This window comes from Prionailurus viverrinus, chromosome A2, assembly GCF_022837055.1.
Source record: "Prionailurus viverrinus isolate Anna chromosome A2, UM_Priviv_1.0, whole genome shotgun sequence".
In the NCBI taxonomy this organism is placed as follows: domain Eukaryota; kingdom Metazoa; phylum Chordata; class Mammalia; order Carnivora; family Felidae; genus Prionailurus; species Prionailurus viverrinus.
The window spans coordinates 82,867,103-82,885,442 of NC_062562.1; the positions used below are offsets into that span (position 1 = coordinate 82,867,103).

General features: G+C 39.1%; 1 protein-coding gene across 2 annotated transcripts in view; it reads right to left on the reverse strand.

The window, feature by feature from the left end:
- The window catches only part of MAGI2 (membrane associated guanylate kinase, WW and PDZ domain containing 2), a 1,356,537-nt gene that overhangs the window by 111,961 nt on the left and 1,226,236 nt on the right, over positions 1–18,340 (reverse strand). For both annotated transcript variants that reach the window (XM_047848847.1, XM_047848846.1), the window contains exons 16-19: positions 18,088–18,273; positions 16,028–16,181; positions 10,655–10,874; positions 9,416–9,559 (exon numbers count right to left, since the gene is read on the reverse strand). In XM_047848847.1, coding sequence (XP_047704803.1) covers positions 9,416–9,559; positions 10,655–10,874; positions 16,028–16,181; positions 18,088–18,273 — 704 coding nt within the window. The remainder of the gene's footprint in view (positions 1–9,415; positions 9,560–10,654; positions 10,875–16,027; positions 16,182–18,087; positions 18,274–18,340) is intronic.

Below are 18,340 nucleotides of genomic sequence, written 5' to 3' on the forward strand. Positions count from 1 at the left end.
ACATGCAGAAGAATGAAACTGAGCCACTTTATTATACCACACACAAAAATAAATGCAAAATGGGTGAAAGACCTAAATGTGAGACAAGAAACCATCAAAATCCTACAGGAAAACACAGGTGTCAACCTCTTTGACCTTGACTGTAGTGACTTCTTTTTTTTTTTAATTTTTTTAATGTTTATTTTTGAGAGAGAAAGAGAGAGAGAGAGAGAGAGACTGATGAATGAACAAAGAAGATGTGATACACACACAACCACACACACAACCACACACACACACACACACACACACACACACAATGGAATATTATTTGGTGACCAAAAAGCATGAAATTTTGCCATGTGGATGTAAACAGAATGTATTAAACTAAACACAATAAGTCAGGGAAAGACAAATATCATATGATTTCACTCATAGTAGAATTTAAGAAACAAAACAGATGCACACAGGGGAAGGGAAGGAAAAATAAGATAAAGAGAGAGGGAAGCAAACTATAAGAAAAAATACAGAGAACAAACTGAGGGTTGCTGGAGGAGAGGAGGGTGGGAATATGGGTTAAATGGGTGAAGGGCATCAAGGAGGGCACTTTTTAGGATCCACACTGGGTGTTTTTAAATTAAAAACTTTTTTTTTATATTGATTCATTTTTGAGAGATAGAGACAGAGTGCGAGTGGGGCGGGAGCAGAGAGAGAGGGAGACACAGAATCCGAAGCAGGCTCCAGGCTCTGAGCTGTCAGCACAGAGCCTGATGCAGGGCTCAACCTCTCAAGCTGTGACACCATGATCTGAGCTGAAGTTGGACGTCTAACCGACTGAGCCACCCAGACGCCCCTGCACTGGGTGTTATATGTAAGTGATGAATCACTAAATTCTACTCCTGAAAGCAATACTACACTATATGTTAACTAATTTGAATTTAAACAAACATAAAAATACTATATATAAGAGGAAAAATAAAACAAAATCCCTACAATCAATTTAGCAAAATATCTGCAGGTATGTTATGGGAAAAAAAATAAAACTTTGAGCAGTTTATGGAATACCTAAATAAATGCACTATATCACGTTCATGTATAGAAAGATTCAATATTATGAAGATTATAAATATTATAAAGTTTTCTCACATTTATTTATAGATTCTAAACAATTCAAATAAAAATCCTAATAGGACAAGCAAATTCTAAAAATTTATATGAAATGGCAAACAAAGATCCAAGAACATCTAAACACTTCTGGAGAATTAAGATATGTATCTGGGGCTGAAGGGATGGGCAGTTTTTCTATCAAAAGTCAAGACCTATTCAAAGGTAGATAAGTATAGTATCAATGTAGGCATAGACAAATAGACCAGCAGAACAGTGTAAATAATCTATAAACAGACTATTGCATATAGAAATTTTATTTATTATAGGGCTGCCATTGCAGATTGGGGGAAAATGAGAAGACATTCAACAAATGATGCTGTGACAAGTGCTTATCTATATGGAAAAAACTGAAATTAAATTTCTTCCTTATCCTACTACAGAGAAATCAATTTTAGGTGATTAAAGATTTAGAAATGACAAGCAAAACTATAAAACTTTTAGAAAAAGATATAGGAGATCTTTAAAAATATGAGTTAGGGAGTAATTTTTTAAAGATGACACAGAAAGTAGAAACTATAAAGGAAATGGTTAATTAAATCAATTATATGCCAAAATTAAGAGTTTCTGTTTATCAAACTGCAACATAAAGAAAGTGAAACTACAAGTCATAAACTGGAATAAGATATTTGCAACATAGCAATCGATGAAAAATCATCACCAAGAACATACACTTTCACAATCAATATCAGAGGAAGAAACAATTCAACAGAAAATAGAGAAAATATATGAATAGGCATTTTTATCTAAGAGAAAACACAAAAGCCCAATAAACATAAGAAAAGATGATGAACACCATTTGTAATCAAGAAACGATATGCCATTTTCTACCCACCAGAATGAGAATTTGAAAGCTTGAAATACAAGTTTAATGAGGATGTATACATAGCAGGGGAAACTCTTTTATACTGTTAGTATGTGTATAAATTTGTAAAAACCACTTAGGAAAATATTTTTGTGTTATTTAGTTAAGTTAAATATGTGCCCACCTAGGTATGTAGTCTAGTCTAGAGAAATTCTTGCATACGTGCAGCAGGAAATATATACAAGGGTTGTGTTAGTTACAAAAAGCTGGAAACAACTCATATGTCCATTGACATGGAAAATCTCAAATCTCCATGGATAGCTACTATAGACTATAGCATATTTATACAATGGAATGATTTACAACAGTGAAAATAAATGAACAATAGCTTCATGCATCAACTCGGCTGACTCTAATGAGTATAAGGTATAAAAAGCAAACCACAGAGAAGGATATGTGTAATATGATTCATTTACATAAAGTTCACAAAGTGCAAAACTAAACAATATAGTTGAGAGATACACACATATGTAGCAAAACTAGAAGGAATGGTAAGTGTTTGTTTAGAGTGGTGGTTCTTCTGGGGGCTGGAGCGTGCAGGGCGGTTTAGTCATTGGAGATTGGTCATATTCTGTTTTTTAAGCACACAAGGGTGCTCGAATCATTGCTGGTATTTATACCTGCTAAATATGTTAGAAATCTTCTTCTAAATGGTTTTATGTTTAATAAAAATAATATGTAAAATAGAATACTTTTACATTCTGGGCCACAGAAAGAGAGGTGATACATTAAAAACAGCTATCAGGGAAAGATGCAGAGAAAGGGGAATCCTCAACACTGCTTGTGGGAATGCAAACTGGTGCAGACACTGTGGAAAACAGCGTGGAGATTCCTCAAAAATAGAACTACCCTACAATCCAGCTATTGTTCTACTAGGTATTTACCCAAAGGATACAAAAATACTGATTCGAAGGGGCACATGCATCCCGATATTTACAGCAGCATTATTAACAATAGCCAAACTATGGAAAGAGCTCAAGTGTTCATCAACTGATGAATGGATAAAGAAGATATGGTATATATACAATGGAATATTACTTAGCCATAAAAAAGAAAAAAATCTTGCCATTTCCAACTCACTGGATGGAGCTAGAGAGTATTATGCTACATGAAATAAATCAGTTAGAGAAAGACTAATACCGTATGATTTCACTCATATGTGGAATTTAAGAAACAAAACAAACAATCTCACAGGGGGAAAAAGAGAGGCAAACCAAGAAACAGACTCTTAACTACAGGGAGAAAACTGATGGTCACCAGAAAGGAGGTGGGGGGAGGAATGGGTGAAATACATGATGGGGATTAAGGAGTGCATTTGTTGTGTTGAGCACTGGGGTGTTGAATGTTAAGTACTGAATCACTAAAGTGTACCCCTGAAACTAATATTATACTGTATGTTAACTAACTGGAATTTAAATAAAAACTTAAAAAAAAAAAGATATTGCTTAATATCTTTTTTTGCACATTGTTCAGTCTGTCAAGATATTTTAGGTTACCCTGAGGCCCCCTGCAGGTGGACATGTGTCATATGAGTTTCAAGAAGAAGCTTGAAAAAAAGCTTATGCAGTGCAAAAAGGCATATACAATTGTTATACTGCTGTTAAGGTGATGAAGCTAAAAAAATGATGTTCTTTTTTATAATAGAAAGTATGTTTTATGGAAACAGGGAATATGCTACATTTTATAGAAACAGTAAAATATTTTACCTTTTCTAGAGCAAACTAGGTCTACTTTCAGATTCTCTTTTAACTCGACTCTCAGACTTTATTTATGTGATGATTAGAACTACTTTCCTTTCCTCCAAATGTCTCTTGTTTCTTAAGATTCCCTGCTTCACCCATAAATTATTTTTATATTCATTATTCTTTGCCTGTGTTTCCTATTTATTTTCAGTTTTTAATTAGATTGTATCCCTAAGAGCTTGGTATCAGAGACAAAAATTTTCATCAGTTACAAAAATTTTATTCCTCTCGGGGCGCCTGGGTGGCACAGTCGGTTAAGCGTCCGACTTCAGCCAGGTCACGATCTCGCGGTCCGTGAGTTCGAGCCCCGCGTCAGGCTCTGGGCTGATGGCTCGGAGCCTGCAGCCTGTTTCCGATTCTGTGTCTCCCTCTCTCTCTGCCCCTCCCCCGTTCATGCTCTGTCTCTCTCTGTCCCAAAATAAATAAACGTTGAAAAAAAAATTAAAAAAAAAATTTTATTCCTCTCAACTTTATTAGACTATTTTACAAACTTAAAAACACTCTTATTTTTTATAACACATCCACTAATGGTTTATAATAATTTCTTACACTTTTCCTTAAAATCTGAATGTCATTCGTGTTTCTTTTACCACATTAGCCATCTCAAATGACTGAAGAAAAGCAATCAGACATGATGGTTATGTTTCTATTTTCTATTCCCCGTATTTTCTTCATTTACAGATTATGTTTTGTTTCCTCAACTTTTAATACATGAATATTAATTGGTGTTGGAAATCCATCTAGTAATTATTGTCAAAACTTGTTACTCTTCACTTTTTTTTTTGTTAAAGTGAATATTTCACATAATTATGATCCACATGGTTTTTCTTGGTATTTATTCTCATGGCACTATTTTCCTCAAATTCTATTCCATGATATATCTTACTGTTTAAATTCCTCTCTCTTTCCACAAACTAAAACTTCACTCTTTGCCTTAAAAAAAAAATCATGGCGGCACCTGGGTGGCTCAGTCAGTTAAGGGTCTGACTTTGGTTCAAGTCATGATCTCACAGTTTGAGGGTTCAAGCCCTGCATCGGGCTCTGCACTGGCAGTGAGGATTCTCTCTCCCTCTCTCTCTCTGTCCTTTCTCTGCTCATGCTCTCTCTCAAAATAAATAAATAAATAAATAAACTTAAAAAAATATGACTACCTCCTGATATGTTTTCAAAACTCTCTCAACAACTCTATAAAGTAGATATCATCTTCCTATTTTATAGGAACTGAGGTTTAACAAAGTGAATTGATGTTTCTAAGTTTAATAAGGCAAATATACCATGTTTGCATATTTGGCTGGTTGAGAATAGGGCTGAGGGTTTAGAAACGCTCTAAATAGTCATATTTTTAGTAAATTTTTAGGCCCTTATTTATTTAGTTACTCTTATATGTTTCATATACCGGGTCCTAGAACTTCTCTTTTAAATTAGCATCTGGGGCACCTGGGTGGCTCAGTTGGTTAAGCGTCCGACCTGGGCTCAGGTCATGATCTCACAGTTCATGAGTTCGAGCCCCGTGTCAGGCTCTGTGCTGACAGCTCAGAGCCTGGAGCCTGCTTCGGATTCTGTGTCTCCCTCTCTCTCTGCCTCTCTACCCACTCATGCTCTGTCTTTCTCTGCCTCTTGAAAATAAAGAAATGTAATAAAAAATTTTAAATTAGCATCTAGTTGATCTTCTGAAAAAGAGTTTCTTATCGTCTCTCCTTTATGTAGATTTTGCCTTGTAAATCTGACCCTCAGAAGGAACCATTCATTTTCCCCACTACTTCCTGATCATGATTTGCTGTTGATATGTTCTCATATTTTGAGGAAAGCCGTTGACCTTGTACATTATCAGGATTCTTGCCTGATCTGACTGTTATTTCATCAAGTGGAAAAAAATATTTATTTGACAAAAAAAGTAAACACATAATGCTTTCTAAGGAGGAAAAACAAATCTCTTATATGGGAGTACTCATTAATCAATTTCAAAGTCAAATAGTTTAATTTGCCAAGGATTCTCTACTAAGATATTTCTCACTGCTGCAGGTGCCCAGAAAGACTGGAGTGAGATCATTCACCTGGGACTCACTTTTGGGATATGTCTACCTATCTCTCACCAGGTTCATGAAAGAACCTCTGAGTGGGAAGGTCACTGGCACTTCTCTTGGATGCCCAGGATATCTCTTGGATGCCTAAGGACATACTTTAAAAATATGTACCCGTGCCACCATTTCTTAGAATCCCCAGTGTGAGAAGGATGCCCGTACACCCGTGCTCCCCACCTCCTCTGGCCCCTACCATACCTGGCTTTCCTGTACTACTAAACAGGCACACATCACCACTGTCCTGCAACTAAGGTGATGTAAAAGACCCAGGAAAAGTCTCAGGTTCAGAGACTAACATCTGGGGCATTAACTAAGAGTTCAAAAGCACTATTATTTACAACCCTAACCCAAAGGCCCAGTAATTCATTAGTTGTTACATGAAATGATTTTCCAGGATCATCTAGCTCTTTCACAAAAGCAATTTTGATTTCAGCAATTCCACTATGGTGCATTTAATCTAAGATACCCAGCTATTATCAGATCATTGCCTGGCTTTTTCCTTTATGTTTCTGATCATGAAAAAGGGGGGAAACCTCATCTTTTCCAAACTTATCGGATCATGAAGTGGGTGTATGTTTAGTTTGTGAACAGAGGAAATGATGCATTAAGACTAAAGGTGAGGGAATCACGTTAATGAGGTGAAATGTGCCTGAGTGTTTTAAAGGCTGGGAAGAACCTGGTGCTAGCTTCTCTTCTTCTTGAGCTTATTTTTAATAATATCCCATGAATGTCTAGTCCAGCTACTTTTCTCAGGAGTCTTGGCACTTTACAATCAAACCATAATCCCCATGGAGTGAAGTCCTGCCTTATAAGCATCACCTGCACAGATAATTAAGATCTGTATATGTATCTGGTTCCCAGTGGTATCAAGGGGGAATTTTATAGTTAGATGAAAAATGGGTTCCTAATGAATTTTACTGTAAAATTTCCAAATTGGTAACCAATATGTTATCCCATTTATGCATTGGTTTAAAATAATGAGACCACTGAGTCATGCAAATGTTGATCAATCCCGGTGCTTGCCAAAGTAATTTAAACGCAACCATGAATTACAAGTTATTGCCAATTGCTGACATGCACAAATGAAGGTAGAAAACATTACCTTAAATGATTAAAATTTGATAAGAAACATTAAAATAAGATCTGAATTAATTATGTGCTATGATCAAGAACAACTACGAAGATTTACCTCATTCTGACAGTAGATAATATGAGAACCTTTGAACTTACATGATAAAGCTGTCCCTCTTCCTGACATGCAGTTTGTCACCACGGACAAATTTTCCCCTGGTGCCATAAGACTCCATGAGTGAGAAAAACTGAAAACATTTGGGTAGCGAATATAATCTGTAAAGAGCAGAAAAAAGCCCTCCATCCATCCCTGCCAAGTTCCCAGACTTAATTTGAAGATTGGAAATAAAATCAACCAGTAAAATTTTATCCCTGGAATTTCTATGACTCCCAAGTGGCTCCTTTTCTTTGAGAATTAAATGCTAGAAGTATGTACATTATGGTCCCAAATAAACTAACCCATATTATCTAAAACTGGCCATCATAATTCCTTTTACATAGCTGTACACAGAAGGAATAGTTTGCTCTATAAAACTGGCATGGAAAATTACAAAATATTGCTTATGTTTATAATCTTTGAAAAGAAGGGAAAATATCGTTTTCTGAAACCCAGGTAGAGGAGTCATTTTTATCACCTGCCAGAAGAAAAGGCATCTTTCATAAAATTTAGCACCTGCCTACAGAATTCTAAATCTGTGTTTACATGGGTTTAAAAACCGCAGGTAAACTGTTGGGACAGGATAGAAATCCCCTTAGACAGGATCTAAGGGGGATTAACAAGGCCTGAGCCACACACCTCCTATCTTTGTCATACGTGTGTCAGGTCAACTTCCCTCTGGCTCAGTTAGAAGTCCTCGAACTGCAGCTTATATCACATTCACAGGGGAATGAATCACAACACAGCCTGGTGACCCCAATCCTAGAGTATCTGATTCAGTGGGTCTGTGGTGGGGCTCAGAATTTGCATTTCTAACATGTTCCCAGGTGATGCTGATGCCAGGGACCACGCTGGCAACTACCACTCTGGCTTGAATTCTCTAAGAAAGAATATTCTTTTTACATAAAAGTACTTCTATATTTAGGCTCCCATGCTTTGGGAGTGCTGTACATATCGAGCAGCCATTTAGACCACTTGTTAAAAAGTGTGGCCACTGTTTGGAAGTCACACAGGCCACCTCTGAAGTCCACTGTGGGGGCGGGTGGGCTATCCTCTCTCATAGGGCTCTGGTGGCTTCGCCCATGGTCCTTGTGTTGTGTTGCTTTTACGTGCACCAGGAAGATTTTGTTTTACTTAACCACTTGTGAGTTGGCTTTGCAATATGTTAAAAAAGTGCTCTTCTGTTTTTAGGGAAGCTGGGAGCCAAGAAACCATGTGGAGGCCTCTCCTAAAACCATATGTGGATGGGGTACACGGAGGCTGGTGTTGGATCAGGGCAGGAGCTGTCAGTCTCCAGAGTCAGCCAAATTCCAGTCAGTTCAAATTCCAACTTGGATACTTCCTAGTTGTCAAAGAATTGTGAAGGGAGGGAGGAACATTGACATGATTTATGTTCTTTCTACTTTTGCACTGTGGATGATTCAGTGACTTGGGAATGAAAATCACAGAAATGGTAGAGTGGGCAGTAGGAATAACAGATTCATTCAGTTATCTGGGAGCAAGTGGTTGGTGCAGCTCTGCACAGGAACCGGAAGTGCCAGAAGCCAAGGACCACAGCTCTTCTGTATTAATTTAAAGGGCAAGGAGGGAAAGCAAGAATGAATTCCAGATTTTATTTATAATAACTAACCTTTTATGTGCTGACTAATGGCCATTTTACAGAAAGAGAGGGAGAGATAAAAAGAGAGACACAGACTAATACTCTACATTGTTATCAAGGGTTTTTTTTTGTACCTTTAGATGAATAGTCAGTTACCCATCAATCAGATGCCTCAAAATCACTATTACATTAAAAAATCCACCTCAGCTTACACTCTAATTGGAAAATTTCTGCCATCATTTTTAAGGACAACACGTATCTAAGAAGTCTAGTCCTCCTCTTTCCAATATCGAAGCCAAAAGACCAGTCAACACAAAGGAAGTATTTCCAAAGAAACACAGAACCATTTGATTAATAAACCTGGAGGAAAAAAATAGCATCAAAGAAAAAAATTTCAAAAGATTTATTCCAAATGAAAACTAAACCAAGCCATAGAAAAAATTATGGATCCATGTTTCCATTTCAAACTATTTCTTAGCTTACTTTGTACATTTTCTTTAGCTCGCTCTTTAGAGAAACTATATCTATAAAGCACTGCAATGAGATTTGCCAGTTGGAAGGGTGTAAGCAGGAGAATGAGAGCTAATATGATTCTTGAATCGCGTTTGACCAAACCTTCAGGAAACTGAGTCATGCAACGGAAAGAAGGCAAAGCCCATGCTGAGACTGTTTGCTTAATCACATTGAGTCAGCATTCTGATACCACTGTGGGGTCTTTCAGTATTAAGCAATTCTATAAAAAGAGACTGTTCTTACCCTCATCCTTCCGTTTCTTATTGCTGGCCCATCTTCTGCCAATCTCAACACGTACAAATCCATTTTGTATTCCCTTCCTCCACGAATGCTGAATCCAAACCCTTTGGCGCCCTTCTCCATGTCCACAGTGAAATAATCAAAATCCTGTAGAGTTGGCGAGAGAATGGAATAAACAGGTGTTTGATATCAGAGAAGCTTCTGTGGTCAGTCTCTCTGTTCTCCTTCTCCCTTACAGTTAATGTGTCCCAAATGACATGATATTGTGAGAACAAGTAATCTCACTTCGCAATCTAGCAAAATGAGAGACAAAATTCCAAAAGTTCAAGCAGATCTGAATGCAGTTTCCTTGGTCATTAAAAGAATTACCGTGTAGCTTGATTACTTTGGTATCCATTGTTTACTTGGCAAACAAAATGACTGCATATACGTCTGAGCGATACTATCACTCCTTTGTGTTTCCTCATTCACTGCTGTTGGGCACCATAAATAAATGTATCAGAGTCGTGTGTGTCTGTGTCTCTGTGTGTACATGTGTGTCTGTGTGTGCACATGTGTGTACATGTATCTGTGTGTACACGTGTGTATGTGTGTCTATATGTGTGTCTCTGTGTGTGTCTGTGTGTCTATGTGTACATTTGTATCTGTGTGTACATGTGTCTGTGTGTACATGTGTGTCTATGTATACATGTATGTATGTGTGTGTACATGTGTGTCTCTGTGTACATATGTGTGTCTGTGTGTATCTATATGTATGTGTGTGCACGTGTGTGTCTATATGTGTGTCTCTGTGTGTACGTGTGTGTGTACATTTGTATCTCTGTGTGTGTACATGTGTATTTGTGTGTACACGTGTGTCTGTGTGTACATGTGTCTGTGTGTATGTGTGCATGTATGTCTGTGTGTACGTGTGTATATGCGTGTCTGTGTCTACATGTGTTTATGTGTGTACGTGTGTGTATATGTGTGTGTCTGTGTGTATGTGTGTGTACATGTGTGTCTATGTGTACATGTTTATACATGTGTGTCAATGTGTCTGTGTTTGTGTCTGTGTACATGTGTGTCTCTATGTGTACATGTGTGTCTGTGTGTGTAAGTGTGTATCTGTGTGTCTGTCTGTATATGTGTGTACATGTGTGTCTCTGTGTGTGTGTATCTGTGTGTAGGTGTGTGTGTATGTACGTGTGTCAATTATAGGTTTGCCCATTAGGAAAATGAAATTTAATGGGGTCCTGGGGGTACCTGGGGCTGCCTGTAGTCTGCCAGGGGGTACTGCCTGGTGTCAGGGGAGTGCTGCCTGTAGTCCAGCAGGGGAGGCTGCCTGTAGTCCAAGGGTGGGGGTTGCTGGTAGTCCCCTCCTGGGGGCTGCCTGTAGTCCAGCGGTGGCTGCCTGTAGTCTGTGAATGGAGGCTGTCGGATGTCTGGTTTCACATCTTGCCTTGCTTTCACTTCCGACCTGTAACTAAATAAATGGACATGGGATTTGCTCTGAGGTCTCAGCATTCTAAGGAGATTAGAATGATCACATGACCTCTAGGCACATGTGGGCCACACTTCTTGAGGTCCTTTTGCATGTTCAGGAATTTGAGAAAATCATAGATGATAAGCATTATTTTAAAATCCTTGACAAATGCCATATTGTCTACTTTTCATTTGGCTCCTTGAGAAATCAAGGTAAACATGATGGCCCAACCAGAACTTTGTGGAAAAGGACTTATGGATATCCCTCTTTGATTTTGGCTATTTACAAACTTGTACAACTGTAGCAAATCTAGGGAGTTAAACTATACATCCCAAACTATACATCCCAAAATATCAGTTTGTCTCAACACCAGTAAACCAACTCTCTCAACCACTCTCTCTCGCCCACACACTATTCATTACTTTATGACAGCACAACCAAAGTAATCTCTAAATACTCTATAAATATATAATTAAAGGCAATATTTTAACCTGCTAGGTTTGGTCTTTTTGAATATCTTACAGAGGTTAAAGGAGTGATAGCAAAGCATAATCATGAGCTGTAAGTCAAGGAGAAAGTCACTGGGTCATTGCTAAGAGTAGAAACATATTACATAGTTTTAATACTAGACTATAACTATCAGATTAGTATCAGATGCTATTATCAGATACTACCACAGCCATAAGATGAAAGGGAAGGCAAAAATGTGTATGTCCAACATTTGTCTCTTTCTTGTTTCTAGATGTTACTTACAGTAGCCTTCCACCCCATCCATGGGGGTTACATTTCTAGACCTCAGTGGTTGTCTAAAACTGCAGACAGTCCTGAACCCTATATACACTATGCTTTTTCTTATACCACAAATCTATGAGAAAGTTTAATTTATAAATTAGGCACAGTGAGATTAACCCAGCACTGGGCTCGATCTCACAACCGTGAGAACATGACCTAAGCCAAAATCAAGAGTGGGACGCTTAACCAACTGAGTCACCCAGGAACCCCACTACTATTTTTAAAAATCACTCACCTGAACAATTGCCATTAGTGCAATCTAACATTTGGTGAGGATACACTAAAAATGTACAGTAATAGATGTATTTATTTGGAGTGTTTGAAAGGATGTTATTTTAATCAACACTTTGAGCAGGTCCCATTTGTTACTTAAATGGGAAGTAAGTGCAGAAATGACACATTCCTCTTGTGAACTGCAGAAGTGACACATTCCTCTTGTGAACTGCAGAATTTAGGCTTTGTTTCCTACCTCGGCAAGTTGTCCACTCACCTATTGGGATTGTGAATGCTGAGAACAGAATTATTTAAATATGCTTCGAATAAGATGCTTAACCACACAAATGAATGAATTAAACAAAAGAACTGAACTGGCTGCCATTCGTTGGCATGTGTTGATTCCTTCCTAGAAACTGTTTGGTAGATTAGATGTCAAGGTGCTTTGAGTTACAGCACAAGTCACTTTATTTTCATGATCTGTGTGGTAGTGGTATGCGATATCCATTATGTGCCCCATTTCCAACCAGATGTGTCACGAGGTATAGCCAAAGAGGGTGAAATGTAAAGTCTCCCCAAAGATTACACAACAGCCTAGAATAGGAACCGTTAAAATGCAACAGCTGTCATCCAAGCCTACCTTCTGGCATTCAGACTGCATTTGAACCAGTGCTGTCTGTCAGGATTTTACATTGAACTGTACCTTGAAGAGTCTTTAATGAGGAAAATATACTTAAGTTTTTATGAGTGTTGCTAACTGTTCAGTGAATGATACAGTGGCTTGGGCAAAAACTATGTTGCTTTGAATTTGTGAAATACGTTAAGGAAAACTCAGGATTATTTAAAAAAAATACAGCCTCTTTAAAATTCCTTCACTCATGAAAGAAAGTCATCAGTATAACTCTTTGTTGCTATTAATTCCACTATTAAAGAGCCTGTAGAGATAAAAACAACAACAACAACAACAACAACAACAACAACCAGATTTCTAGTGATAAAATCTAGCAGAATTTTATGGTATGAACAAGTTCCAGAACCAAGAAACAATGCCCATGTGGTACAGGATCTTGTAGTGGGCTTTTGCCTCATGTGGACCTTTTATAAGAATTCCTTCCAGCTTAAACATCTAGGGTTAAAAGTACGTAAAAAAAGAAGTAAATTTCCAGTGTTTTTCTACTGACTTTGCTGTTTAAAATGCAGTCAAGGGGCACCTGGGTGGCTCAGTTGGTTAAGCATCCAACTTCAGCTCAGGTCATGATCTCACAGCTTATGGGTTTGAGCCCCGTGTTGGGCTTTGTGCTGACAGGTCAGAGCCTGGAGCCTGCTTAGGATTCTGTGTCTCCCTCTCTGCTGCTCCTCCCCTCATGCTTTGTCTCTCTCTCTCTCTCTCTCTCTCTCTCAGAAATAAATAAGCATTAAAAAATTAAAAATAAGTAAATAAAATGCAGTCAAATATTAATTTCCCTTGCTGGGGAAGGTGAGCTCTGCTATTTATACTTAGTTTTGAAATATATTATATAATGGTTCTTTTGTTGTTTCCAATGAATGCTTCTCCTTGAATACTGTTTTGCTTATGTGCATATTAAAACGATTTTGTTTCCAGAGTATATATCAAAAGGTTGTTAAGGGATAGAGACATAAGTAGAGGTGTGCAGGGTGTCAGTAGGAAGCCAAAGTGAAAGTAAATAAGACAGGATAAAATATTCAGTCATTTTAATTCATAAAATAAAAATGTGGAAGCAGATCGTCATTTAATTTTATCCCATTTTAACATGGAAACTGGCTCAGTTTGACATGGAGTTAGGTGGGCATTTCTTGTATAGATGAACCACTAGAAAATGCATACGGGGTAATTGGCATAAAAGCTGTCTTGGAGACATCTCTAGCCTGATCTAGAGAAAGACAAAGAGCTCTTGATACCATGACCATGTTTAAATGAAGCTAGGAAAATGATCTGGTATCTGTAAAATTATTAATCTCTTCATTCATATGTAAAAGAGCCACCCACTAACAATCAACAGTTAAGCCAGGAAACCCCAGTGCCAAGGAAGGGCTCTCTGAAAGCAGGCACTTGCCAGGGTTTTAATATTAGTGCAGCAAAATTCACTGGGAAAATTTGTTGGTGATTTATAAAAATTTGAATCAGGTCAATTGGTTAATCCCAGAGTTGGGAAATATTTTATTCCGCATAGTCAGGACAAAAAGACATTCCAAAGACTGTTGCTTCTCTGATCAGGGCCAACGAGTTCCAGTTGTGGGCTAGTAGCAGTTGAAGCATGATAGTGGCCTTGCCCAAATGTTATTCTCCCCACTGAATTATAACACGACAGGGATGAGATTACCCACCCCGAAGCCAGAAGCAAGAGCCCATGTCTGGGGGAGTCTGACTCTGGAAAGGTGAGATAGAACTGTGGCTGGGAGATTAATAGATGGAGGCAGAGCCATAAGAGGAGTCTGAGGCTGGCCCGGGAATTGCATGTGCTCAGCCCCTTCCTCCTGAGTCTGAAATGAATCCTGGGGAAAGCCAGAGTGATCTGTTAAAACAGCTCACGGCGAAAGCAAACACATCAGTGGCTTATTACTGAGATACCCAGGACTTACTCCTCTTATGGGTTGTCAAATTCTTACCCCCCTATCGTTTGCTTTATGGTCTTTAGTCTTTTTTCTTCCGTGGAATATATTAAAACCATAAACAGCTGAGGATAACAGACATTTACTTTTCTGTGAAAGCAAATGGGGGAACTCCTGAGAAGAACAGGGCTTTATGGAAATAGCACCTGTGGCACAGGGAAAATATTTGCTTTGCAACTGCGTGAGTGATGGACCTACAGAGTTCTGGGACTTGGAAACTGAGTCTCACTTCATCTTTCCCAACATATGAGGCGGGAGCTAGGAAGCAGATGTTCAGAAAACATTAGAATTATGGAAAAGACCGGTGAGGGTTTTGTACACAGAGATGTTCCTGTGGGTTGTTCTGTTTTTCTCCTTCAAAAGAGGGAAAACAGCATGGGAACATGTCTTCAACTCTTTCCTTTATGGCTCAACCTAACCCAGGCTCCCTGTTACACACAAGTTCATTGTAAGAAGACAATGCTGTTTTTACATGACATCCTTTTTTTCTGGAAGTTCAAAGTGGCTTATTCATATTAGTTTATGATATGGAATGGAAGAACCTCATTAGATCATGGGTAGGGGGATATAGGCAAAATGCAGTAAAAAATGCTAACATTTATTACTGCTGACAAGTTTTGCCACACTTCCCTCTCTCCACACCACCATTGTTCTCTGAGCCACCACCTTCATTGATCCAAGGATATCAGCAGCCATCTCTAATTGCTTAATCTACATCCAACCCTCACCAGCTCCCAGTCAGCTCTCTGTGTGGCCCACTGGGCGGCCTTGAAAAGGAAATCCAGTGATGTCAGTCTTCAGTGTAAAAGCTTCCAGTGACTTGTCATTACACTGAAGCTCAAAATCTTTGGTGTGCCTGGGTGGTTCAGTCGGTTGATCATCCCGGGTCATGATCTTGTGTTTGTGGGTTTGAGCCCTGAGTCGGGCTCTGTGCTGACAGCTCAGAGCCTGGAGCCTGCTTGGATTCTGTGTCTCCATCTCTCTCTGCCCCTCCCCTGCTTGCTCTCTGTGTCTCTTTATCTCTCAAAAAATAAAACATTAAAAAAAATTTAAAAAAATCTTTAACATGCTTACAGTCCCTATCACTCTCATTGCTACATCTTGAACCATGCTCCCTGACCTCTTCCCTCACTACACTGACCTTATTTATTGCCATGCCTTTCAAGGTTGCATGCTCCCTCCTGCCTAAGGGTCTACATCTATGTTCTTCAGTTTGGAGTCTCTTCAACGTGGTCTTCATCTAGTTAATCCCTACTGATCATCTACTGATCATCTACCTACTAATTGCTCATCATTTCTTGAGGAAATGTTCTCTTTTTGTGAAGAACAGACCCCTGTATTTGCTAATAAAACCACATGTGTGACACCCACAGAATCTCTAAATCACAGAAAGGAGCACCTGGCAATTTCTACTTTATGAAACTTTCTCTTCGGTGTCCTGTTGTGTCCTGTCCCAAACTCTCCCTCTCCCCACCTCCCTCACCTCTCAGCATCAGAAAAACCAGGGGAAACTTTACCTATTTTCATGTCCTTGCAGCTGAAGTGGCTGAGGAGGAGCTGGTTGGGCAACAGGGCTGTTGGGAGTGGCTGGGCTCGGCTGGGCCAGAGGACTCTGCTGGGCCATGGGGCTCTGCTTCTCTGAGCTGGGTGCCGACGCTGGGCTGCTGAGCTCTGCAAAGGGGAGCCAAAGTGGCAGGTGCAGTCAGGTTGGCATCTGATAAAGGGCAAGAGGTGGCCAGAGGTGGTAACTCTTTGCCTCCTCAGATGACTCAAGGCTTCAGTTTTCTCAGTTTCTGTTAGGCTTTAAGACAGCAGGTTAAACTTATCAATTATTCAATCAAGTTCCAATACCATTCGCAGAATTAGTATTATTTCATGAATTACAAGTGTTGCTGAACAAAGTTAAACAGAGTCTCTTGTCATTTTCCTAGCAGAAAAGATAACAATAAAAAAAAAAAACCATGAAAAAATAAGCCAGAGGAGTAAGCTCTAAAACATATTCTATTTTTCCAGTGCTGCCCACTGAGAGAAAACATTTGAGCTGCTACTTTTTGGTTGTAAAGACAAATCCTACCGGTATTCCCAAGTTTGGACAAGGAAGTAACCATAATAGAAATAAATGCTTTTCATAATATTCTCTCTAATTCCTTGTTGGTTTTATTGCTCAATCACCCCCTGTACTCCATGGTTTTTCAGAAAGAAAAGGAACATTGGACAGAAGAATGTTCATAAAATTGTTCTTTGTTAACACAGCTTCTTGGATTTTCCTGTAATAGCATTACCGTCTCAACTGAAATTATCTGTATATGATGCAATACAAATAAGACAGACATATTTCAGACTGGGGAAAACAGAAAAGCGAGACAGGTTTTTAGTGAGCAATCTTGCTTAGAGTTCATTTGAATATTTCACACATAATGATGTCTGCAAGTAACAGGTTAAAAACACCGCAGTCATTTTCTGTTCTGTTCTTTTTATTTGGTTGGGTGATAAAAGGGAGGTGATCTATTCTTTATTAAGCCATTCTTCCCCTTTCTTGTCTGGCAGTCCAGATTTTGAAAAATTCTTTCCACTTGTGGGGTTTCTCATCTTCAGCACTGTTGACATTTTGGGCAAGACAATTCTTTGCTGGGGGGTGGGGGGCGCTGTCCTGTGCATTGTTGGATGGCTGGCGGTATCCTTGCCCTCTACCCGCTAGATGCCGGTAGCATTACCATCCTAATTGTGACAGTCAAAAACGTTGTCAGACCTTACTGAACATCCCCCAAGGGGACAAAATCACCTCAGTTGAGAACCACTGTTTTATATGGAAAGTCAGGTGACTGTTTAGTGCCTGCTTGCCAGATAGCCCCAAGACGGAATCAGGAGACTGAGGAAAACAGAGGCGACCAAGGTGAGTAGACCTATCACTCTCCATGTGGTATTCTACAATCCACTCACAGGTGAGCTCTGGGGACTGAAATCTCGAGCATCATTCATGAGTCAGCAGCTACAAACCAGTAATGAACCAGTGTCTGGAAATGGTGACTTTATGGTGAACTGGTTCTTAGATCCTTGTGGCCCTCAAGGCATGGCAATAAGCTGTAACTCTCACTACTCTTCAAGCCTCAGGGGGGAGTCCTTATACAAAGAAATTCAAAAGATTAAGTGGGAATTTAAAATTCTTATCAGATGCAACGTTTTCTAAATGAGCTCTCTTTACACCACAAAACTTCCTCAAGCTTTTCAAAATCAATCTGACTTTGAAGAATCCTCCAGAGCTTAACTGTTAACATGAATACACTTTTTTTTTTCTGCTTCAGATTTGTAACTCTATAATCTCTGTTGAATGGGTTCTGGTTTAATATAAGCATAAAAACAGTACTCCCCAGACCACAGGGAATGATTGAATAACCCAGTGTCTTGAGATTCACACTATTTATCTATAATGTCACACAGCTTGATCTCTGAATGAAACTGGTACTAAGTAAACAGGATATGGGTTGCAAGAGAGAGTGGATTTCTGCAAAAGTAGAAATAGGAATCAACCTCAGGCGCTCTGGCACCACTATGATGGCGGCCAGGCTCAGGCACTCACCCTCCTGAGGGATGATGCGGAGGGTGACACTAAGACCAGCATCCTTGATGAGCTTCACAATGTCTGCATGAGGCATGTTGATGATGGACTGGCCGTTCACTGCTAAGATCCGGTCTCCCACTTTCAGTTTTGCACAGCGGTCTGCAGGACTCCCATCGATGATGCGGCCGATTTTATGGGGCACAGCTAAAACAATCCCCAACAGAATCAGATATCAGGAGTGTTCCCAGCACTGTTCTTTTTTTTTTTTTTT